At 34.8% G+C, this 19,606-nt stretch overlaps 1 protein-coding gene across 1 annotated transcript in view; it reads left to right on the forward strand.

The window, feature by feature from the left end:
• LOC121329082 (succinate--CoA ligase [GDP-forming] subunit beta, mitochondrial-like) overlaps positions 1–19,606 on the forward strand; it is an 81,775-nt gene that overhangs the window by 22,779 nt on the left and 39,390 nt on the right. Inside the window, exons 3-7 of the mRNA XM_041274400.1 lie at positions 10,850–10,949; positions 12,816–12,906; positions 15,006–15,158; positions 16,019–16,108; positions 16,535–16,631. Of these exons, the coding sequence (XP_041130334.1) occupies positions 10,850–10,949; positions 12,816–12,906; positions 15,006–15,158; positions 16,019–16,108; positions 16,535–16,631 (531 nt within the window). The remainder of the gene's footprint in view (positions 1–10,849; positions 10,950–12,815; positions 12,907–15,005; positions 15,159–16,018; positions 16,109–16,534; positions 16,632–19,606) is intronic.

Raw genomic sequence — 19,606 nt, forward strand, 5'->3', positions numbered from 1 at the left:
GTCAGGTGACCTTGCTAAAATGGTTATCTCAGCCCTGCTTTAACTTCATAGTAAGTGCTTTGAGTTTTCTGCACAGGAAACCCACCATTTGGTATGCCAGCGCTATTGTTGTAAAATTGCATTCTGGCACACACAAACGATGCACACACAAACCCTAACTGTAATACATGCAGCTATTCTTTAGTTAATCCTCTGGGTTCATTTATTATTATTATTATTATATTATTAAAAAGTAAAGTGAGATTGGAGAAATAGCCCACAGATATTCTCTCTGGTATTTGTCTCATAAACATTCATGTAGTGTTAAGATTGATAGGCAGTGTTTCTAGAATAATCAGTGTTATCCAGACAAACACCACTGTGCTGCACCGACGTGACGAGCTTGTGAAGAAAGTAGCAGGAGACAATTCCTGTATTTAATATTTAATTCTTTATATATATATATATATATATATATATATATATATATATATATATATATATATATATTATATATATATATATATACACACACACACACACACACACACACACACACACACACACACATATATATATATATATATATATATATATATATATATATATATATATATATATATATATATATAATAAATAAAGAGATCAAGATATATATCCCTGCTTTGTTTTAAAGGGAAAATGTGTCTATTTAGAGTTCTGTTAATGTTTATTATGACATATACTGTATGTCTTCGAATATACTGTATATGGTACTTAGCAGGTAGCGACTGTAGACCATTCAGATGAGGGTAGTATCATGGGCATACATTTGACAATGTATGACTGTTATTTTATATATATATATATATATATATATATATATATATATATATATATATATATTTATGGAATACAGTTTACATCTTGTGATTTCATACAGAATGTGTATGTGTCTTATTTTATGCATATGACAGTGCAACTCAAAGGTTACATGAGTGCTGTGTACTGTATATAATTTTATTTTTCAACTAGAGCAGAAAATTCAGATGATAATTACTTTTGTGTGGTAGTAGCCTCCCTTGGACATTGTAACAGCTTCATAAAATCCAGTCTGTTCAACAAACGAATACTGCACAAGTCTTCCTATGGTTTTCCTTGTTGTTGTTAGCCCCAGTTTAAGCTTCTTGGCTTAGTTACTTTATCGCATACATTCTACAGTACATGGTTGACTTTAATTTCATTACTTTTTATTTTGACTTGCTCCTGTAGTCATGTTAATGATTTGTTTTGGGGTTTAAAAAGGATTCTGGTAATCTCTCCACTTTATTTTTGTGATATGTAGATTGCCTTTCCTCATTTCCTCCCACTGTTACAGTATAGAATGTAATTTAATTATTTCCAAAATATTAATACATCATTCTGTGTGTTGGTTTGTTTGTTTTTTAAACATAATAGGGTAGAGCTCCCTATGGTTATAAAATATGTATCACATATTTACGTTAAGAAGGTATTTGCCTTGTAAACCTATTCTGACAATACCAGCATTTTAGGAGATTTCTGTAAAATGTTACAGTACCGTTTTAATACATGCATTAGGAGGTTCCCCTGTCTCCCTACTTAAAGGAAATGTATACAAACAAATAAACTGGTACGGCAACACGGTTGTGTAAGATTTGCCAAATGTAGTTAAGTGTCAGAGACAAATACAGTATAGTTGTTAATTGACCTTGATTGTGGAACATAGGACACTATGACACATGTTGCACCATGGGTTGAGAAGGCTTTTCACCAAATAGCTATTGAAAAATCTGTGTCTGTCACTGAGACAGGGGGTTTAAAGTATACTTCAGTCTGTAAATGCAGACATCTGAAAGTATACTAGATCTTCACAAAATCTAATAAGCCTCCTCACGTTTCAATAAAATAAATTAAAAAGAAAACAAGCAAATGATTTACCGTTGCTGCCTCATGCACTTAGCCCTTCAACATCATCTTTTTTTATTATCATTTAAAAAAAAAAAAAAAGAATTGCAGTACTTTGCATGTCTTTAGCCTCGGCTGATTGATTGACACTGAGCATATAAGTAAATATAGCAACACAAACTTGATTATGTTGAAAAGGATATTTCAGAGATTAGGACGACAGAGAATAATTTATTCGAAGCACAGTCTGTATCGCTGGGCAGTCATTTTCTAACCCTGTCCTGTTGAGCAGTAAACACACCGGCTATCCAAAGTGAAACCTCTAAAAATAACCTTTACTGAACTTGCAATCTTCTTCTGTCACTGGTTACCTTTGCTGTTTGTCTCCTAAGCCTAGATGTGAACTGACTGGGTGTAGAGAACATATTCCTCCTCTTTGTTTATTGATTGGTTGTATTCCTGTTTTCTGTAAAAGCTGCAAAGGACAAGGTGCCCTCAATTGGAAGAGCTCGACATCGGCTCTCTGAAGTCTGCGGCCATCACTATGAATTTGAACTATTGCATTTAAGATTCCGAGAAGTGTTCAGTCATCTAGACTTCCAAATGTTATTAAAATAATGTGTCATTGTGCTAGTGAAATATCAATAACGTGTTTGCTTCATGCCTTATAATGAACTGTGTCACAGTAAAGACAAGGAAATCTCTTGTACAGTGCAATACCCTGCTGGTTCAGAGTGTCATCTCCTTTTTTTTTCATAAACTTCAACAGCATGAAAAAATAATGGTAAAACTGTACGAAGGCTAAGTGTCTGTCAGAAAGTAATTTGGGTAAGGAACGAGTGTATTCATTTTGACAGGAATATGTTGCAGGGATATAGGGCAGTGTGCAGCACAGACTATAGGTCATATCTGGTGGAGGTTCCTTTTCTGGTTCAGAAACAGACAGCACCTGACCATTCCCTGCCCTTGAAGACTCGTGTTGTGCACTCTTACTTTCCTGGCTCTTGTTAACTCAGGTCTTTTTCACCACTATAACTATTGGGAAAAGGAAATAACTGAGAGTGACATGAGTAAGTACAGTATTCATTTTATACAGCGCTGCTTTTTTGCTTGTAAAATGAGCTGTTTTATGACTGAATGAGAAAGAAGTTTCCATGCTTGAAGGAACAAAGGTCAGGTTTGAATGCAGCTGTGTCTCCTTACATTTTTAATATTGGTGTTAGATTAGCATCTATAGCAGTTATTGTCACTGTGTATTAGTAATGAGGAGACTGTACCCTTGGGATATTGTACACTGTAATGAAAACATTTCAAAAGAAGTTCCAAAAGCAGACTTTGAGTTCCCTTAAAATAGGATTGTCTTGAAGCATTAGAGAACACCCTTGACATTCAAGCATTGTTTTAAACACATTTGTGGTATTTTTATACACATGTCCAGGATCATTAATGAACTGGGAGTAATTTATCTGCCCTCCTCTAAAACTGTCTCCTTCATTTTTCCATCTGAATGCCATATTGCAGCATGCTTCTGTGTAAATAAAGGTCTTCGTCAACTGTCTTGCTGTTTTCTCTGTGTCTACAATAGAAGTGGATGGTTGGCACTTTATTATGTTAAAGATGGCAAACATTAATAAGTTTTCAGCTGGTCAGTGGAATTACTTTGAAAACAATCTCTGTTTTAAGGACACAGAATATGATACTAAAACAACGTCATTAGACAGAAATGCATCATTAGAGATTAATATTTAATATTAAAATAAAATGAAAAGAAGTATGAATGCAGTCTGACAGCATCGATATAATGTTTTTATTTTATTTTATGGCCTCATAACCATGTATTGCATAGAATGATATGCTGCATCAAGGTTACATAATGGGGAAATCCCTGCTGTTAAATGGTTGAAATGTAGCCTTTGATGTTTGTAAAGTACCACATGCTTTTTCTTTGACAAAACAGTAGTTCATGCAATACAGAGCGATACCCAGCAATATTGAAATTGAACTAATATATAGATATAGCACCACAGTTTGAGGATGATTTTGGACAGACAGCAACAAGCCAAAAGAAAGTTGATACCGCACAAAGTGTATATGTTCACTTTCATGCAACATTACATTTAAAATTAGAGTGCTGATTTTATTTAGGGAAAAAAAATAATAATACAAGGTTCATGTTTTGCCCTGGGAGCTGCAGGTGTCCCTTGCATACTTTTACTCACAGCTTGTCTGTTTGAGAAGGGCAAGAAAGCCATCCCTCTATGAAAAATCTGGTCTGAAAACTGTCACATTGAATGACTGATGGCTTTTTGTGGCTTCTTGGTGTCTTTACCTGCCACAACAAGTATGCTTGAGGCTAGATTTGGGGAATGATGTACAGTCTAGTAATTTAGATGCTTGCTTAATTTAGCACAGGACCAAAAAAAAAAAAAAAAAAGCTTGGGTAACCCAAAAGGAACATGTTTTGTTGCAGAATACTTTAAAATATTTTGTCAGTGAAGGCTGGTATTCCCCCAGTATTTCTGTACCTTTCAAGGACAAACTCATAATGTATTTCTTGTCTGGATAATAAAATGACCTTTCATGTGTTTTAATAAACTTTAATTGTAACCTAGGTTAGGCTTGATGGAATCGGGGTTATGGCATGCCTTTCATTTGATTGAATTACAGGAGCAACCATCGTTCTAAAATGTTTCAATTACATTTAATGTTATGGGGGCTTTGGCACAGAGCAATAACCTCTTGCCTTTTCCAGCAGTTGGAACTTTTTCCTGACACAATGCTGTTGTAAATAATTTAAAAAGTACAAGACCAACAGCAGTGAAGCAATTTGTATTTGATTCTTACTGTTTAAAAACATGCACCTGTTTTTTTTGTTATTAAAAGTGCATTAGTCTGTTAGCAAAATTTAAGCTGTTGTCCAGTTAGATTTATGATTCCATATGTTGCTTTTTATTATATAGTTAATTGAATGGAATACTTCATTTTTTTTTTCAAAAGGCCATTTTACTATATCATACTTTGTAAAGGTGCTCAGAAGATGTGTTGCAAAGGAGTCATGAACAGGTAAGCATAGCAGTATTGAATTGACCAGATGCATAGTTACCATATGAGGAAAGGGTCAATTTTAGTGGGTGAATTTATGCCAGATATGTACCGATATCTTGACTGTTTATTTACATATTCTGTTCAATCAAAAGACAAGGTAAGGTACCTTGACAGTGTGCATGCTGTAATAAGAAAAAGTTTTATTCTGTGCTAAGAGTTTGGTTAGCACTCAACATTTTGCAGGTAGCTTTAAAGCAGGAGTGAATGTGACTGCTGCAAACCCTGCTTCTTCTCTGATTTTCAGTATGGTGTACAATTTACCTTTACTTGTCTGTTTGATATGCAAGTTTCATAACGCACCGCTTAAAAGATACCTCAGGATAAATAATATTTTTTTCTTAACAGAATTAAAAAATGTATTCGATTTTAGATAATCAATTTACTGCTGATGCTTGGTATTACTAGTACTACTGCTACTGTAATATTGGCATGTTTGAGGGCTGTGTTCCACAGCAGTTGTCCTCTGAGATGCATAACTGTTGGAATTTTGTGGTTGATCAGTATGTGATGTTTTTTCTTGTCAGCTGTCAGGAACCTTCAGTTTTCACCAAATGACTTATTGTACACCCATTATAGGAGACGCAGCCCCAAGCTTGCACAGGCCCATTACCCTTCCTCACTGCTGCTCTTGTGCTTTGTCATGCAGCTGTCCAGTCTATCTTTGAATTGTTGATTTTTAACCGAAAAATGTTAGTTTGATTCAACAAGAGCTGGGATGTGTTATGTTCCAGGTGCTGTAGAAGCTGTTCTGTTGTATTGTAATGGTTTTTTTTTTTTTTTGCTCGTTGCCTAAAACCTGTTTCAATTTAATGAATCTGGGCGGTGACCACTGGACAAGAACACATCCCGTCAGTGTACTATTTCAGCATTCAATGAAAGAACTTCAGTTTTTTAATTTCTATCTTCCAGACATGGACTAGATAACGCACATTTTGTTTCACTTCCAAGAAGTTGTCACTGCTTTGACATTTTTTTGTAATCTAGATATTACTACTGTTTCATATAGTGACCAGAATATGTCATATAACTGTTGTATTACTCATATGCCCGTCAGTATAAATTATATACTGCATACTCCAACATATTTTAGTGTCCTACCAAATACGTACATCATACAGTGTATGCCTCACAGTGATGTTTTTTTTTTTAATCAGTGATCAAACTATAACCTTCTGGGATATGTATGTTTTTTTAATGAAACAGTCTCTAGATCCTGGAGAGTTCATGTTTGTTAATTATAGGCAGTATTTTTAACTACAGTACGTTGACAGATTGAGAGGTTACCCAATACACAGCATGAGACAGTTATAAAACTGAACGCTGTAATTGACAAATCCACTAGAAAAACAACCTGTTGATTAAAATAAAATGCTAATTAATATAAGTGAACCTGAAATACCCACAAGTGTTGGCACCTCAAGTGTGCGCTATCACAGCCCATGAGTATCTCACTGCTTGTTTACTGATATCCTCAAACATATCATTAGCATTACTGACGACCTGGGGTACAGACCAGTATATGTTCTTTTTAATGATGTTTTAATCAGCTGGTAGTTGTGAAATACATTTCAATCCAGATCCACGCTGAGCAACAAAACAGTATGCTTGTACCAGTTATGTCTGATTTAAATCACAGCAAGCTATTTTAAATGAAATCCAGAGGATGCTGCATCCTGTGATACTGAGCAGTATCACAGTATGAAGCCAAATGGATTTCTTGTAACATCAGAATTATATTGACTGATACCACTTTCACACACAAATGCCGTCCAGAACTACGTTGTGCTCCGATGCTGTAGCTCTGAGGTGGCTGCATGGTGGGTCTGCAGTGTGAAAATAAGCGGTAGGCTGACGGCACACGCTTCGGAGGACAGCGTGTGTTAGTCTTCGCCCTCCCGAGTCAGTGCGGGGGCGGTAGCAGTGAGCTAAGCCTACAAATAATTGGATATTCTAAATTGGGAGAAAATAATAAAAAAAATTATTGGTGACTAATAAATTAAAAATTGTGCAATCTGTGCCGGTATAATACCATCCAAACCATTTCACACAGCCAAAGGGATCATGCGAGTACAATGTTCAAGCTTCTCAGTCAACAGATCATTTTTATGGCAACGGACACAAAGTAAAACAAATAAATAAATAAGCAGAATAACGTGGGTAAGCTACATTTTTTAAAAAAGAATGTTTTAAAGAATTATATATATATATATATATATATATATATATATATATATATATATATATATATATACGTCATCAGTTTCCAGTCTTTTAATGAATGGCGCTGGTATACTGTAGTGTACTTTCCTGTGCTTATATATATGTGGAGAACTTTAATAAAAAGTATTTAAGTGGTGACACATTGTTAATATTATTTTCATTCAGCCACCTGATACCAACTGCAGTGTATTAAAAGCTGTAGGCTTGTCGCCCATCAAAAAGAAAAAATAAAAGTTCTACCTATTGCATATACTGTCAACAGCTACAAAAAATTGCAGATGCGTTGCTTTTTATATACAGTATATTTTTTTTAACAACCTGTTGTGTCTGTTGCTTGCTTTGTGTTTCCTCTGCATTCTCGATATGTCCCCCGTTCACATTAATTGGATTTGCACAGGGTCTGTGCTCCCAAATTTTACTGCACAGTTCAAAGTGCCGCATCTGTTTAGTGGCTGCTACTCCTGGATTTGTAAAGTTAACAATTCCTTAACTACTTTCAGTCTCCAATTACTGCCTCTTTCTTGATCAGCCATTGTATTTAAAAAAAATGAAAGCGTGTCACACCGATAGCAAAAGTACCCAACACATTAGGTATGCAGTCACGTGATGTTGACTTTCAATCCACTCCCACTATAGCGCTTCAGTGCCGGCATTGCCTTTCACACAGGAGTTGAGATGCTTGCGTGCCGTCTCTGAACCACCTCGCGATATGACGGCTGTGTGATGGTATAGACAACTCACACAGACCAAAATGCTGCAGCAGTGCCAGTTCTGAGCCATCATAACTTGTCTGTGTGAAAGGGGTGTAAGACTTTGTTTGGAAGAATCCTTGTCTACAGTAACTCAGGAACACATGTTTATCTTTTTTAAAAATATTTGGATCTATTAAGAAATATATTGTACAGCAAACTAGTTCTTCTGAAATAGCAATGACATTTGTCTGTTTGTTCAGGTACTTTTGTTATTTGTCAGGGTTTTAGATACTTTATTTGCTCCTCACTCAACACAAGTTTGTATTACAGTAGTTGAAGTGGTTTTATAGAGGCTAACTTGCAGTACTGGAATTTGACCATTCCTGATGCAGAGGGATACACAACTGTGGTAAAGATAATGGACAATTTTGAAGTATTCTCAAAACTTTAAGATAAGTCACATAATTTGCAACAAAGCTCTAAAACACTGTATAAAAAGACGTTTCAGTACATAGTGTAAATTAATACTTTTCAAACTGATTTAGGCTGCTTAATAAAAGTTTATTTATTTTTTTTGTATATATTTCAGTGTTTACTTAGACACACTTGATAAAAAAAAAAAAAAAAAAAAAAAAAAAAATACATCTAAATTGTAAGATCTATCCATTGCATAAAACCCGATATTCAAATATAATGTCTGGACGTTTTAACAATGGAATATTCTTGTTAATGTTTTAATGCTTTCTGTGTAGTCATCTAATCATATTGTTATAAACACAGTTTAACAGGGTTATTTTCAAGGTTATTTGAATGCAACTTACTTTACCATTTTTTGTGTAGGGACACCCTTGTTCTATTTATCTATTCACTATAAAAATAAAACAAGTATTGCAAAATCTTGCTGATATACTAGTACCATGATGAGTCTCACTTAGATAGAGTAATTACATTTTTAAAATGCATTTTGTAAAGATTTTTAAGGTACAGAAAATGTTTCCTTCATTAACTATCTTTTTTTTTTCTTATTTTATTTAGCTGTCTATTATTGAATTTATAAGTTAGCACTCACATGGCACAAGGGAAATGTACTCCCCTCATAGCCAAGATGTACTTGATTTGCTTGGAGCCTACCTTGTTCCTTTATATACTCCCACAGTCCGATGGTTTATTGCTTAATTAAATATCAGACGACATGAACTCGATCATCTGTAACCCTTGGCAAGGTTACTTCTGACTATAAAAGCATACAAACCTTACATTCTAACTACACTTGCCATTTATAAGACAGCTAAATGTATGTTTGTATGAATTACTAATTGAGTAATTGTTAGAAAAACGAGTTGTTTGCAGAGGTGCATTTAAATGTACAATTTCTTTCCAGCTGCTAGATGAAAACACATGAAAATTCAATGGTTTTTAACTCATGTAGTCTCCAGATTGGTGTTCTAGCAAGTAAGCACTTTTCACTCCGTTGCAATGGTATGTATGTGTATATATATCAAAAATGATAGCAGTGTGTGAAATGTGAAAATGGATGTTCCTATTAACTATGTGTGTTGTGTTGTGGATGCAAAGTTTCCCCCCATTTTTTTCTGAATTTATTTGATTTGGAGGAAAACGTTGCCTTTTTTAAAATCAGAACCTTGAAGTTTTAATCTTAGTGGGGTCCATTCATGGTAATAATTTAAATGGTCAGATCAATAAGATGGTGTAGTGCACTTCTATGGTGTACAATGTTGGTTTAAAAGTGGGTTTTCTTTTTATCAGGTGTTATCTGGTATGTTAGTATTTTTGTAAAAAAAAAACACTTGATTTCCTGGCCAGTTGAAAGAATCCTGATTTTGCACATACGTTTGCTACCTTGGTTACTAATGATTTTGTCTCATTCATATTATCAGTAAATGCCTTTCTTAAATAGATAGTCTCGACTTGCTTTTTAACATTGAACTTCCATGCGGCGTCTTCTTCAGCTGCGACTGTAGATGGAATCAAAGGTGGTGGTGCTTGTCAACTGCCTGAACTTTGCAGACAGCTGTTACTATTTGCTCAGTCCGGATTCTCCCTTCTGGCACTCAGTGGTGCATTCCATACACACCAACATTCTCAATACCTTTAGGCCCTTTGCCATACGTTAGTTGCCACAATGTTTGATTACGCTCTGTTGAGCATAGATCCATTCACCTGAAAGTGATCCGCAAATAGTTCGCTTGAGACTATTTCTTGTCTTTTTTTTAAATCATGGTTCAAATTTATTCATACCCTGGACTTTTCATTGTACAAAATCATTTTAATTAACCTTCTGAGTTATTTACTGGTGTAAACTTAGCACTGAGGTAAATGCAGTGGCAGTCTTAGTATTTGATAGGTTCCTACTGCTTTCTGTGCTGGTATTTGCAGGGTTAATAATGAGCATTGGTTGCTCTTTTTCCTGTTCACGGTGTTGTGTGTGTTTGTAGTTATCAGTATAACATTATTTTCTTCTTCTGTGTTTTCTAGTATAATATATTGGTCTTTCTGCTAAAGTACTGTCTGCTAAAGTTCCAGTGTTTAGCAGTTCATTTCTACTACACTGTCTAATCACCATGCTTCAAGACAGCTACTGTTGAAAAGTTGGTTCTAAGCACTGTATTCAATACTGTATTGGAAATTATTTTCTTTCCAGGTTTAAAATTGATGATTTACAACCAGGTGCCACACTTTCTAATCCATATTGATCATGGGTAGCTATTTTCTGCTAGTCCATCAACATACAGTAAATGCAGATTTCATCACCATTATTTGCCCATTTGATAGTTTTATAGTTTGATACATCTTCCTATTGCCTCCAACGTTATTCTCAGTTTCTGTTTTTGCTGCAAGCCTATACCTAAAACTTGTCTTGCATGCTGTTTTCTGTGTAAAGTGTATTCTTCTTAGGAATTAGCTGGTAACCCCTTTTTTTCTTACAGAAGCCAAAGAAATTGTTTTAAAGGCACAGATCCTTGCTGGTGGAAGAGGGAAGGGTGTCTTCACCAGTGGACTCAAAGGAGGTGTACATTTAACTAAAGAGTACGTGTTTTTATTCATTTCAACAAAGTCTCAGAGGAAAAAAAGCAGAACATGAGACGCATATTGATAAGGTTGGTCTTTGATGTGGATGATGGTTCAGTATGTTAGATGTCTTTACAGTTTAGGACTAATAGCAAGATAAGATATTTTGCATCGTTGTCAACAGACCAATTTCTCTTAGAGTAAGTAGCGGGGTTCCGAAAAATATAGTTTAGGTCCTAACATGTTTAAATAACATATCTGTCATTTTGACAACTTTATACACTTAGAACTTTAAAGTCTGTTCCAAAATCTCAGTTCTAGTGCACTGGGGTTTGAGAGCTGTCCTCTAAATCACTGCAGGAAGCAATTTAAAAAACAAAATAATAATAAAAAAAACAAACATAACATGTGCTCTGGCTCATGGATCGTTATTTCTGTGTTAGCTGTTTGACAGCGTGGACAATAATTCTTACACTATCGGTGCACTAGAGTGGAAATTTTGAAAAGAGCTTTGAAACAGGATTTAATGTTGTCAAGATGTTAACAATGAAAAGAAAACGTATAGGTACGTTATTTAAACAGGTGTAGTAACACGTGGGGACTTGTAACTCTATATTTTTTGGATCCCCGCTAGCAGCATTCTATTGAATTTTTTTCAGAACCACACTGTATAATCTTACTTACAAAATTGTTCTGATAATAATGTTAGCCTTGTTTGTAAAACCTTTCGACTTGTTTTTCGGATCTCACACCTCAATTTGGCAAATTATGCTACATTTATTCTCAAAGATTTCAATTATTACAGAAATCCGTATTGAAATCACTTTGTCCTATTTAAGAGCTATTTTCTTCAATGCTACTGTTGAATGTAAAAATGTTTTTTCTGATTGATCTGTATATAATAATTCAGCCTACAGCACTTTTAACAAATAGAAAAAATGATAGACTCATTGTTGAACCAAGAATGAATTTCTTGAATAGTAACATTAAATCTCATTTAAATTCCAGGAATCAAACCAAAGCCACCAAATTATAAAGGATAAGTGTTGTATTTTTAGTGGTTAAGAAAGGCCATGTTGAAATACGCTTCTCTGAACGTATAATTGAAAAGCATTGCTTCCAATTTAAGGCTGTATTTGGAGCAATTCCATCTCGTACCAAAGTATTCCAGGTTGAAATGCTCATATCTTCCAGAAACGTTGTCAGTTTAAGACCTGCTCTTTTGATGGATAAACTGAAAATTTCAGCTTAATATGACAAATATGAAAAAAAGGATAAAGGTTTTAGTGAAACTGGAGTGTGACTGGCTGGTTTACTGTGATGAAATGCTGTGCTGCAGTTTGTTTGTTTGTTTGTTTGTGTGTTTATTTATTTATTTATTTAGGTCAAAATTATTTAGTTTCATCGATAGTGACCCTTATAACAATCTGTATAAGATTTCAAAATCGGTAATTCCTGGAGCTTAATTTAGTAGCAGAGGGCACTTTTGTTCTTTTGATGAAGACAAATGTACAGTATGCCCACGTCACTCTATTAAATCGTCACCTTAAGGCAGGATTTGCCATCTTGAATTCAGATACATGTTGTAATGCAAAGTGGGCTCACAGAGAAAACAAAAGCAAAACATACAGGTGGTTTTCAACCTGGGGGCGGGGGGGAACTAGACACCTCTGGAACAACAGGATACAGGATCCGCAGTATATCCTGTAACTTTAATTGGTTTCATACTGCATTACCCTTATTATAAATAGTAAAAAGGGCAAGAGACGCAAAAAGGCAGATTCTCTTTAAGAAAAATGCCTTAAAAAAAAAAAAAAAAAAAAAAAATATCCAAGTAAAACAGAATCAAGAATAAATATGTATATTTGTGTTTCTGTCTTTCAGCCCTGCTGCTGTTGGCCAGCTGGCAAAACAGATGCTTGGGTTTAACCTCACCACCAAGCAGACCCCGAAGGAAGGCGTTAAAGTGAACACGGTAAAGAGGGGGTTGTGTGCAGCAACGTTAGCCACCATCATTAAATGTGGATCACCATTTAATAATGCTTTTGATTTTCTTAAGGGTCTTGATTTATATAGGAGTAAGTAGCTTGAATAACATGCATTATGCAGTGTAGTAAGAACTAGTGCCATCTAGCGACCAGCTTACATTTGTAATGCAATGCAAAAGTTGGAAATGGTTCTAAATAGTGTAAGGACCCCTTGGATGATGAAGCCTATATTACATATGTATGTAAAGAAGAAAAAAAAATGTGCATGTCTATAATTGCTCTTAAAATAAAAAGTATGATTATAAGCATTAGTTAAAGAGGCTGTGTGGTCCAGTGGTTAAAGAAAAGGGTTTATAACCAGGAGGTCCCCGGTTCAGATCTTGGCTCACTGTCTCACTGTGTGACCCTGAGCAAGTCACTTAACCACCTCTTGCTCAGTGTTTCAGGTGAGACGTTGTTGTAAGTGACACACCCTAGTCTCTGTATGTCGCCTTGGATAAAGACGCCTGCTAAATAAATTATACTACTACTACTACTACTACTAATGAATTATTATTATTGTAACATGAAAAGCTAACCAAGAAGTCAAAGATATGAGTATAATAAATATGAAACAGTTATGCCATTAAGGATTTCATCTTACACTTGTTTCAGTGCTATAGATAACTATATTGTTGTTGTTGTTTTTTTTTTTTAGCTTTATTGACCAAGTAGAAAAGCCAATAGATTTACCAAACATAAAGATCTGACCAGCAACACAGCATGCATATGAAATGTTGACTTTTGAATCTGGATTGTAAGCATGTGTGGCACACAAATGGACATCATTTACTGTAGTTATGCACACTGGTGCCTCATAAGCTCCTATTAAACTCAACACAAATTAATAGTGGTCAAGATTGTAGGAATGCCATTGATGAAACGTTGAAAGTGTGCTGCTGGTTTCTAAAGATCTTCTGGCCATGAAATCCATGTGTTTTAAATAAAAGAAGTCCCCCGAAACTTAGCACTCAGTAGTTTTCTTATTAGTGTAAAATGGCCTGGAGCTTTCTGTTAAGACTAGCTGATGTTCATTCCCACTGTTTAATTTTGCCTCACTCTACACATTTGTTCCTGTCAGTCGTTGAAATATTATTTCACAGAACAATTTTCTAGAGTGAAATTGGTAATGGTCTTTGTAAAAAAAAAAAAAAAAAAAAAATACTGTATACTTCCTAAACGATGGGCTGATTTTAAAGTCTTTATATATATTTTTTCCTCTGCAAAAACTTGCTTGACACAGCTGTTTAGTTAAAATGTGCAAGCGCCATGATTCCCACTGCCGTCACTGCCTTAAGCCTTTAGAATCCTCTGGAAAATTAGAATTGCCTTTATTGCTGTGACCTGTATTTTTTTTGTTTTTTTGTTTTTTTTTTAACTGTTCGAGGCAAGTTTATTTTCTCAGTTTGCACCAGCATTTTATCTCGACAAGTCACATTGTAGCCCACAGAAATTAATTTAAAAATCAGTTTGGTAAAGTGGCTCATATTGGAACATCGTGGAAAACCTTTCCTCTGATAGCATGTTGCTCTGTATTCTGAATTTGAAATGATTCAAGTAATGCCGCACCAAGGGCATTTATAATACGATGGAAATGCAAGAATTTGTGACATTATTAATTTGGAGAAAAGTAGTTTTATACCATTTATCAAAAAAATGGCATGGTTTCTTTATTTTCAGCTACAGTATTTCCAGTTTTACCCATTATTAATTTATGCAGTGTTAATTGCCTTCCAGACATTGCACATTTTGATCCAAGAAGGTTTGATGCACGAACAAAGGAAATATCTGATAAGCTCACATAACCAGTGGAAATGAATCAGTTTTTACACTTAATTATTGTCTGTGGGGAATTTAAATGTGATTCACAAGCATAACTTTATGCAGTTGTACCCAGTCATTTAATAAATTAAAATATAGGATGCAGTTTTTGTGAGCTGAGAATACCATAGCAGGGTTTTGTTTAAATGGCATTTTGCATCGTGTATATTACAGTGGTTTTAGCAGAGGAGTTCTTAATAGAAGTTGTCTGCTGTTCAACATGCAGGTGATGGTGGCAGAAGCCTTGGATATTTCACGGGAAACATACTTTGCCATACTGATGGACAGAGCCTGTAATGGACCTGTTATGGTTGGAAGCCCCCAAGGAGGAGTTGACATTGAAGAAGTGGCAGCTTCAAGCCCAGAGAAGATTTTTAAGGTGTGATCATTGACCATGGTGTGGGACAGCTACCTTTTTAAAGAGTGTATGTCTTAAAAACATATATCCCTATTCTTTGAAAAACTAGGATACCACCCGATTACACCGTTTTATGTGTACTTTTGATACTCTCCAGAGGCCCCTGCTGGAAGAGAGGGTTTCCTACATCTGCAAGACTCCCTGTAATTGCCTATTATCTGCGCTGTTGTAAGACCTGAACATACACTAAGAATGTATAATTCGGCTGGCAATCCAAATTTGTAAGCTATGCAGAAAAAAAAAAAAAAAAAAAAAAACTAGCAATTCACAAACCCCTTTGCTTATACGCATAGGCGAACCAAGGCCAAAATCTTATTGGGGGGGGGGGGGCGCATGGATTTTTCTGTCTGGTGTGTTGGTCATTTTTCATAAGACTATGAGGTCTCCCAGTGTACCCTGAGAGTAAAAATATCAAAGTAACAATCTGTAAATTCCTCAATAAAACACATCCATGATAAGTTCTCTGAAACTCAGTATGTTGCTAGAACTCGGACACGCAGGAGAAAAATTCGGATAAAGGGCCAGGCAGTATTTAATTTTTTTATTTTTTGTTACTGGTACAACTTCATGGTAAAATCTTAATTTCCAAATACAGCGCTGTATGCTAGCTAGTAATACTTTATCTTTACAAAAGCTTCGGCAATTATAAGTTACCGATTTTCTCAAACTATCCTTAAGGCACTGGTTTGAGATTGAAAACTGTAACTGCCAGCCTGGCACCAGTTAATTACTGCTTTTTGAATTAATGTGAATAGCCTTTTCATTTAAAACTGTCAAATTAAACTCAATATCAAATTGTCTTTGCTTTTGTGATTGAACAGGAAGTAATAGATATTTTCCAAGGGGTTACAGATGAGCAGGCACTTTGCATGGCAGCTAATCTAGGATTCAAAGGATCTTTAGAACGACAGGTAATAAATACTCTTCTTGCAGATATCAATGCAGGCTATATTTTAGGATGTAAATTCAAAGTTTTTTTTTTTTTTTTGTTTGGTGTCAGTCAATTGTGGGCCCCTGCAGTGACTTCTTTTTGTGTGTGTGTGTGTGTGTGTGTGTGTGTGCGTGCGTGCTGCGTACTATCTTAAAATGCTGTGCTGTAACCAATATTTTTTTTATCAACATTCATCATACATTCATTTATGACTATTTATAAAGGTCGCACAATGGTTCTTTGCTAGCCGTTACTTCAGAGCTATTTAACAGTTATTAAACATTTTCCTAAACCAGTCTGTCTGGAGTCGAAAACATTAAGAACAATACCGTTGAACCTGGATGTTCTTTTTTTGATTTAATGTTACCTTTTTGTCTGCTAATTATATTTTCCTTGTAAAATGTAGGCGGCGGATCAAATTAAGAAGCTTTATGATCTGTTTTTGAAAGTTGATGCAACTCAGGTGGAAGTGAATCCCCTTGGAGAAACTCCTGAAGGACAAGGTAAGACATGAAAGAAAGTAATTGAATGATCTTACTGTATTTCGTTTATTATGCATGTTTTTTTTTTTTTTTACTGTATATCATGTGTTCTACATTTCTCTATTTAAAGTATTATGGATTTTCTTGTTGTTATTGCATCTTGTAAAGCTTTGTGGTGGTGGTTCACTATGAAAGGCGCTATATAAAATAAAGATGGATTGACTGATTGATCTCAGTTGGAAAAACAAAGCCTTTGCTGCAACAAGGACAGCAGTCATTTAAAATGTTGTAACTTAGATAAGCAGCAGGCTTAACAGATGTTGTATACAGTGTATGCTGCAGTACAGTATATACATACATTTACTGCAATATAGCCATGTATTACAGTGCATGCGGGGTAAAACTGACCAGATACACCACAAAATGATCTAAAACACACAAATAAAAGAAATAATATGCCTGTGTGTCAGCAGCGTAAGAAACTGTAATTATCTATACAAATTATCACTGACGATAATTCTAGGAAAACTAGGCATACACTAGCAGAGCAGCCACAAAAAAAACAAACAAAATTGAAATAGTTTTCTCTGACAATGTATAGAACCTCAATATTGGGAAATATGGATGTATTTTTATAACAAAAATAACAATAAAAACTGACCACTACAACAAATAATAACAAATGGAAGTAACAAATAGTAATTAGCATCTATGCTTAGTAATACTGAAGCCTATGTTGCCTACAGATCACTGGCAGACATTACACTGTGTACTTTCTCATCATTAAAAGCTAATGTTTTGTTTGAAATGGCCGGGACAGAACGATATATTGTAACGGTGAATTTATAGACCGCTGGACTTATAAAACGTTGTTATGGGGTAAAGGAAAAATTGTCATTTGGACACCTCAAAATCTATAAGAATGAAATTGCTTGAAAATAACACTTTTCTAGGCATCCCAACTGTCAATTCAATCACGAAAAGATAACGTTTAGAAATGAATGTAGTGCACAGAAGAGGGAGAGAAGTTCTCAACAGGAACTCCTCCAAGAATTCCTGTACAGTAGATCTTCTGTTAGGGTTATGGAGGAGCGATATATTCGTTGAACCTAGTCTATATATTTCTTTGGAAATGTCCAGCTGTTTGGTTTGTTGTTGTTTTGTTCTGTTGGAAATATTCATAATTTATTGTACCTTTTGGGAGTCAACCAAAATTAGAATGTGTAAGTGTAGGGGCAAAAGTGGCTCTAGGAAGTGATATTAATACTTGTGGAAGGAAGTTCTGAGTTGATAGTCTTTGCTGAAGTAGTATTCACATATATAGACTTGCTCATTTCCAGTTTCACTGATAGTAATTAGAACTTCCGTTTTACTAGATTAATAAGCTTGGTATTTTGAAAATAAAAAACATATGTACGTCTTAAATGGTTTTTGACTGCTTCTAAATTGCTAAGCTTATATTTTAAACCCAGGTACATTACCTTCAGTACACCGGCTATATCAGAAGAAAGCAAAACATTGGTGTTAGCCTCAAACATTCTTGAATGGCAATCAAAAGTAACAATGTATTCAAAAACATCTGCAGATGCACATATAATCAGTGTGCCTTTGGGCTAGATTGATTGGCAGCATACATATGAAGTAGTCAAATGAAATTGAAGCAGAAAAGCTTGCTTTCATTTGCAGTACTGTAAATGCTCTTTTAAAAACGTGCTGCAAGAAGGCAAAGCAGCCTGAAGGCTTCTGAGATAAAGGAACTATTATTTTTCTTCAAGATGCGGCTTCTGACTTTTAAGTCAGTGCAACATTGTAGGTACAGTGCAGTGAAAAACGCACAATGGTTTATACATGTTATATGTAAAACTTGCAGTAGGCAAAGGTTAAACTAAATGCAGTCTGCTTGTGTGGTGTACATGGCTCAGTGCATTCTGTTACAATGATTATGCATATGTTGATAAACCTCAGTGCTCAATGGTTTGTGTTTCTTGAATGGTCAAGTACTGGTGTCGTGTCATACTACTGTTCATCCAGTAACCAATGAAGGAACACCTCCTAAGCAAGCCTTTCGATGATTTTCAGAGTCTGTGAGGCAGAATTAGAACCCAGTGTTGGATGTTCTATGACTAAACAAATATTAAATACTAAATAATAATAATAATAATAATAATAATAATAATAATAATAATAATAATAATAGTAATAATCATGTTTTTAATTCAGATGGTGTTCTGTAGCTATGGTCTTGTATTACAATAATTTAATTAACATAGTTGTCAGAAGTAAGGTAATATAATGTACTTTTATTTTTTTCAGCTGAGTGACTGTAACATTAATAATTCTGATAATGGTGCATCTCCTGGTTTATCTCATTGAGATTCAGTGTCATGTATGTAACCCCATTAAGGGGTTATGTTGTCTCTTGCACCTTTTTTGTTGAAGAGTTCTTTGTTAAACCAACAAAATCAAAGCTTAAAACTGTCAGAATGCACTCTCTCTTTTATGCTAAAATAACAGTTCACAGATCCTTAGACCGACAGCAGCTACAAAATTAAATCTCTGTGAATATGACGAGCTGTCTTTTGATATTTGTTCAAAAGGAAAGATATGATTTTTACATTGCATCAATCAATGCCATGATGATATAACCTTTGGTAGAGAAAGAATGATTGTTCTTTACAAACTATTTTTAAGAAAAAAAAAATAATATTGGTACAAAATTACATCACATTACACATTAGCAAGTCAAAATAACAAGAGAAACATGCAGGTCTGAAAAGGTTTAAAGTAATAAAGAACTGTACATTTATGTTTCTCTTTTACTTCCCATATGTGTTACTTATGATGCTGTTTCTGTTCTCTAAGGACAGCTTACTATCAAAAATAACAGCAGCACGTCAAGGTAAAGAAGTGCTTGTTTCATTTTGACGAGGGTGGATTTAAATTCTTTTTTTTCAATGACAATGAGTATGTTTAGTGATATGTTTTGAGTAAAACAC

Source organism: Polyodon spathula, chromosome 16 (genome assembly GCF_017654505.1).
Source record: "Polyodon spathula isolate WHYD16114869_AA chromosome 16, ASM1765450v1, whole genome shotgun sequence".
In the NCBI taxonomy this organism is placed as follows: Eukaryota; Metazoa; Chordata; class Actinopteri; order Acipenseriformes; family Polyodontidae; genus Polyodon; species Polyodon spathula.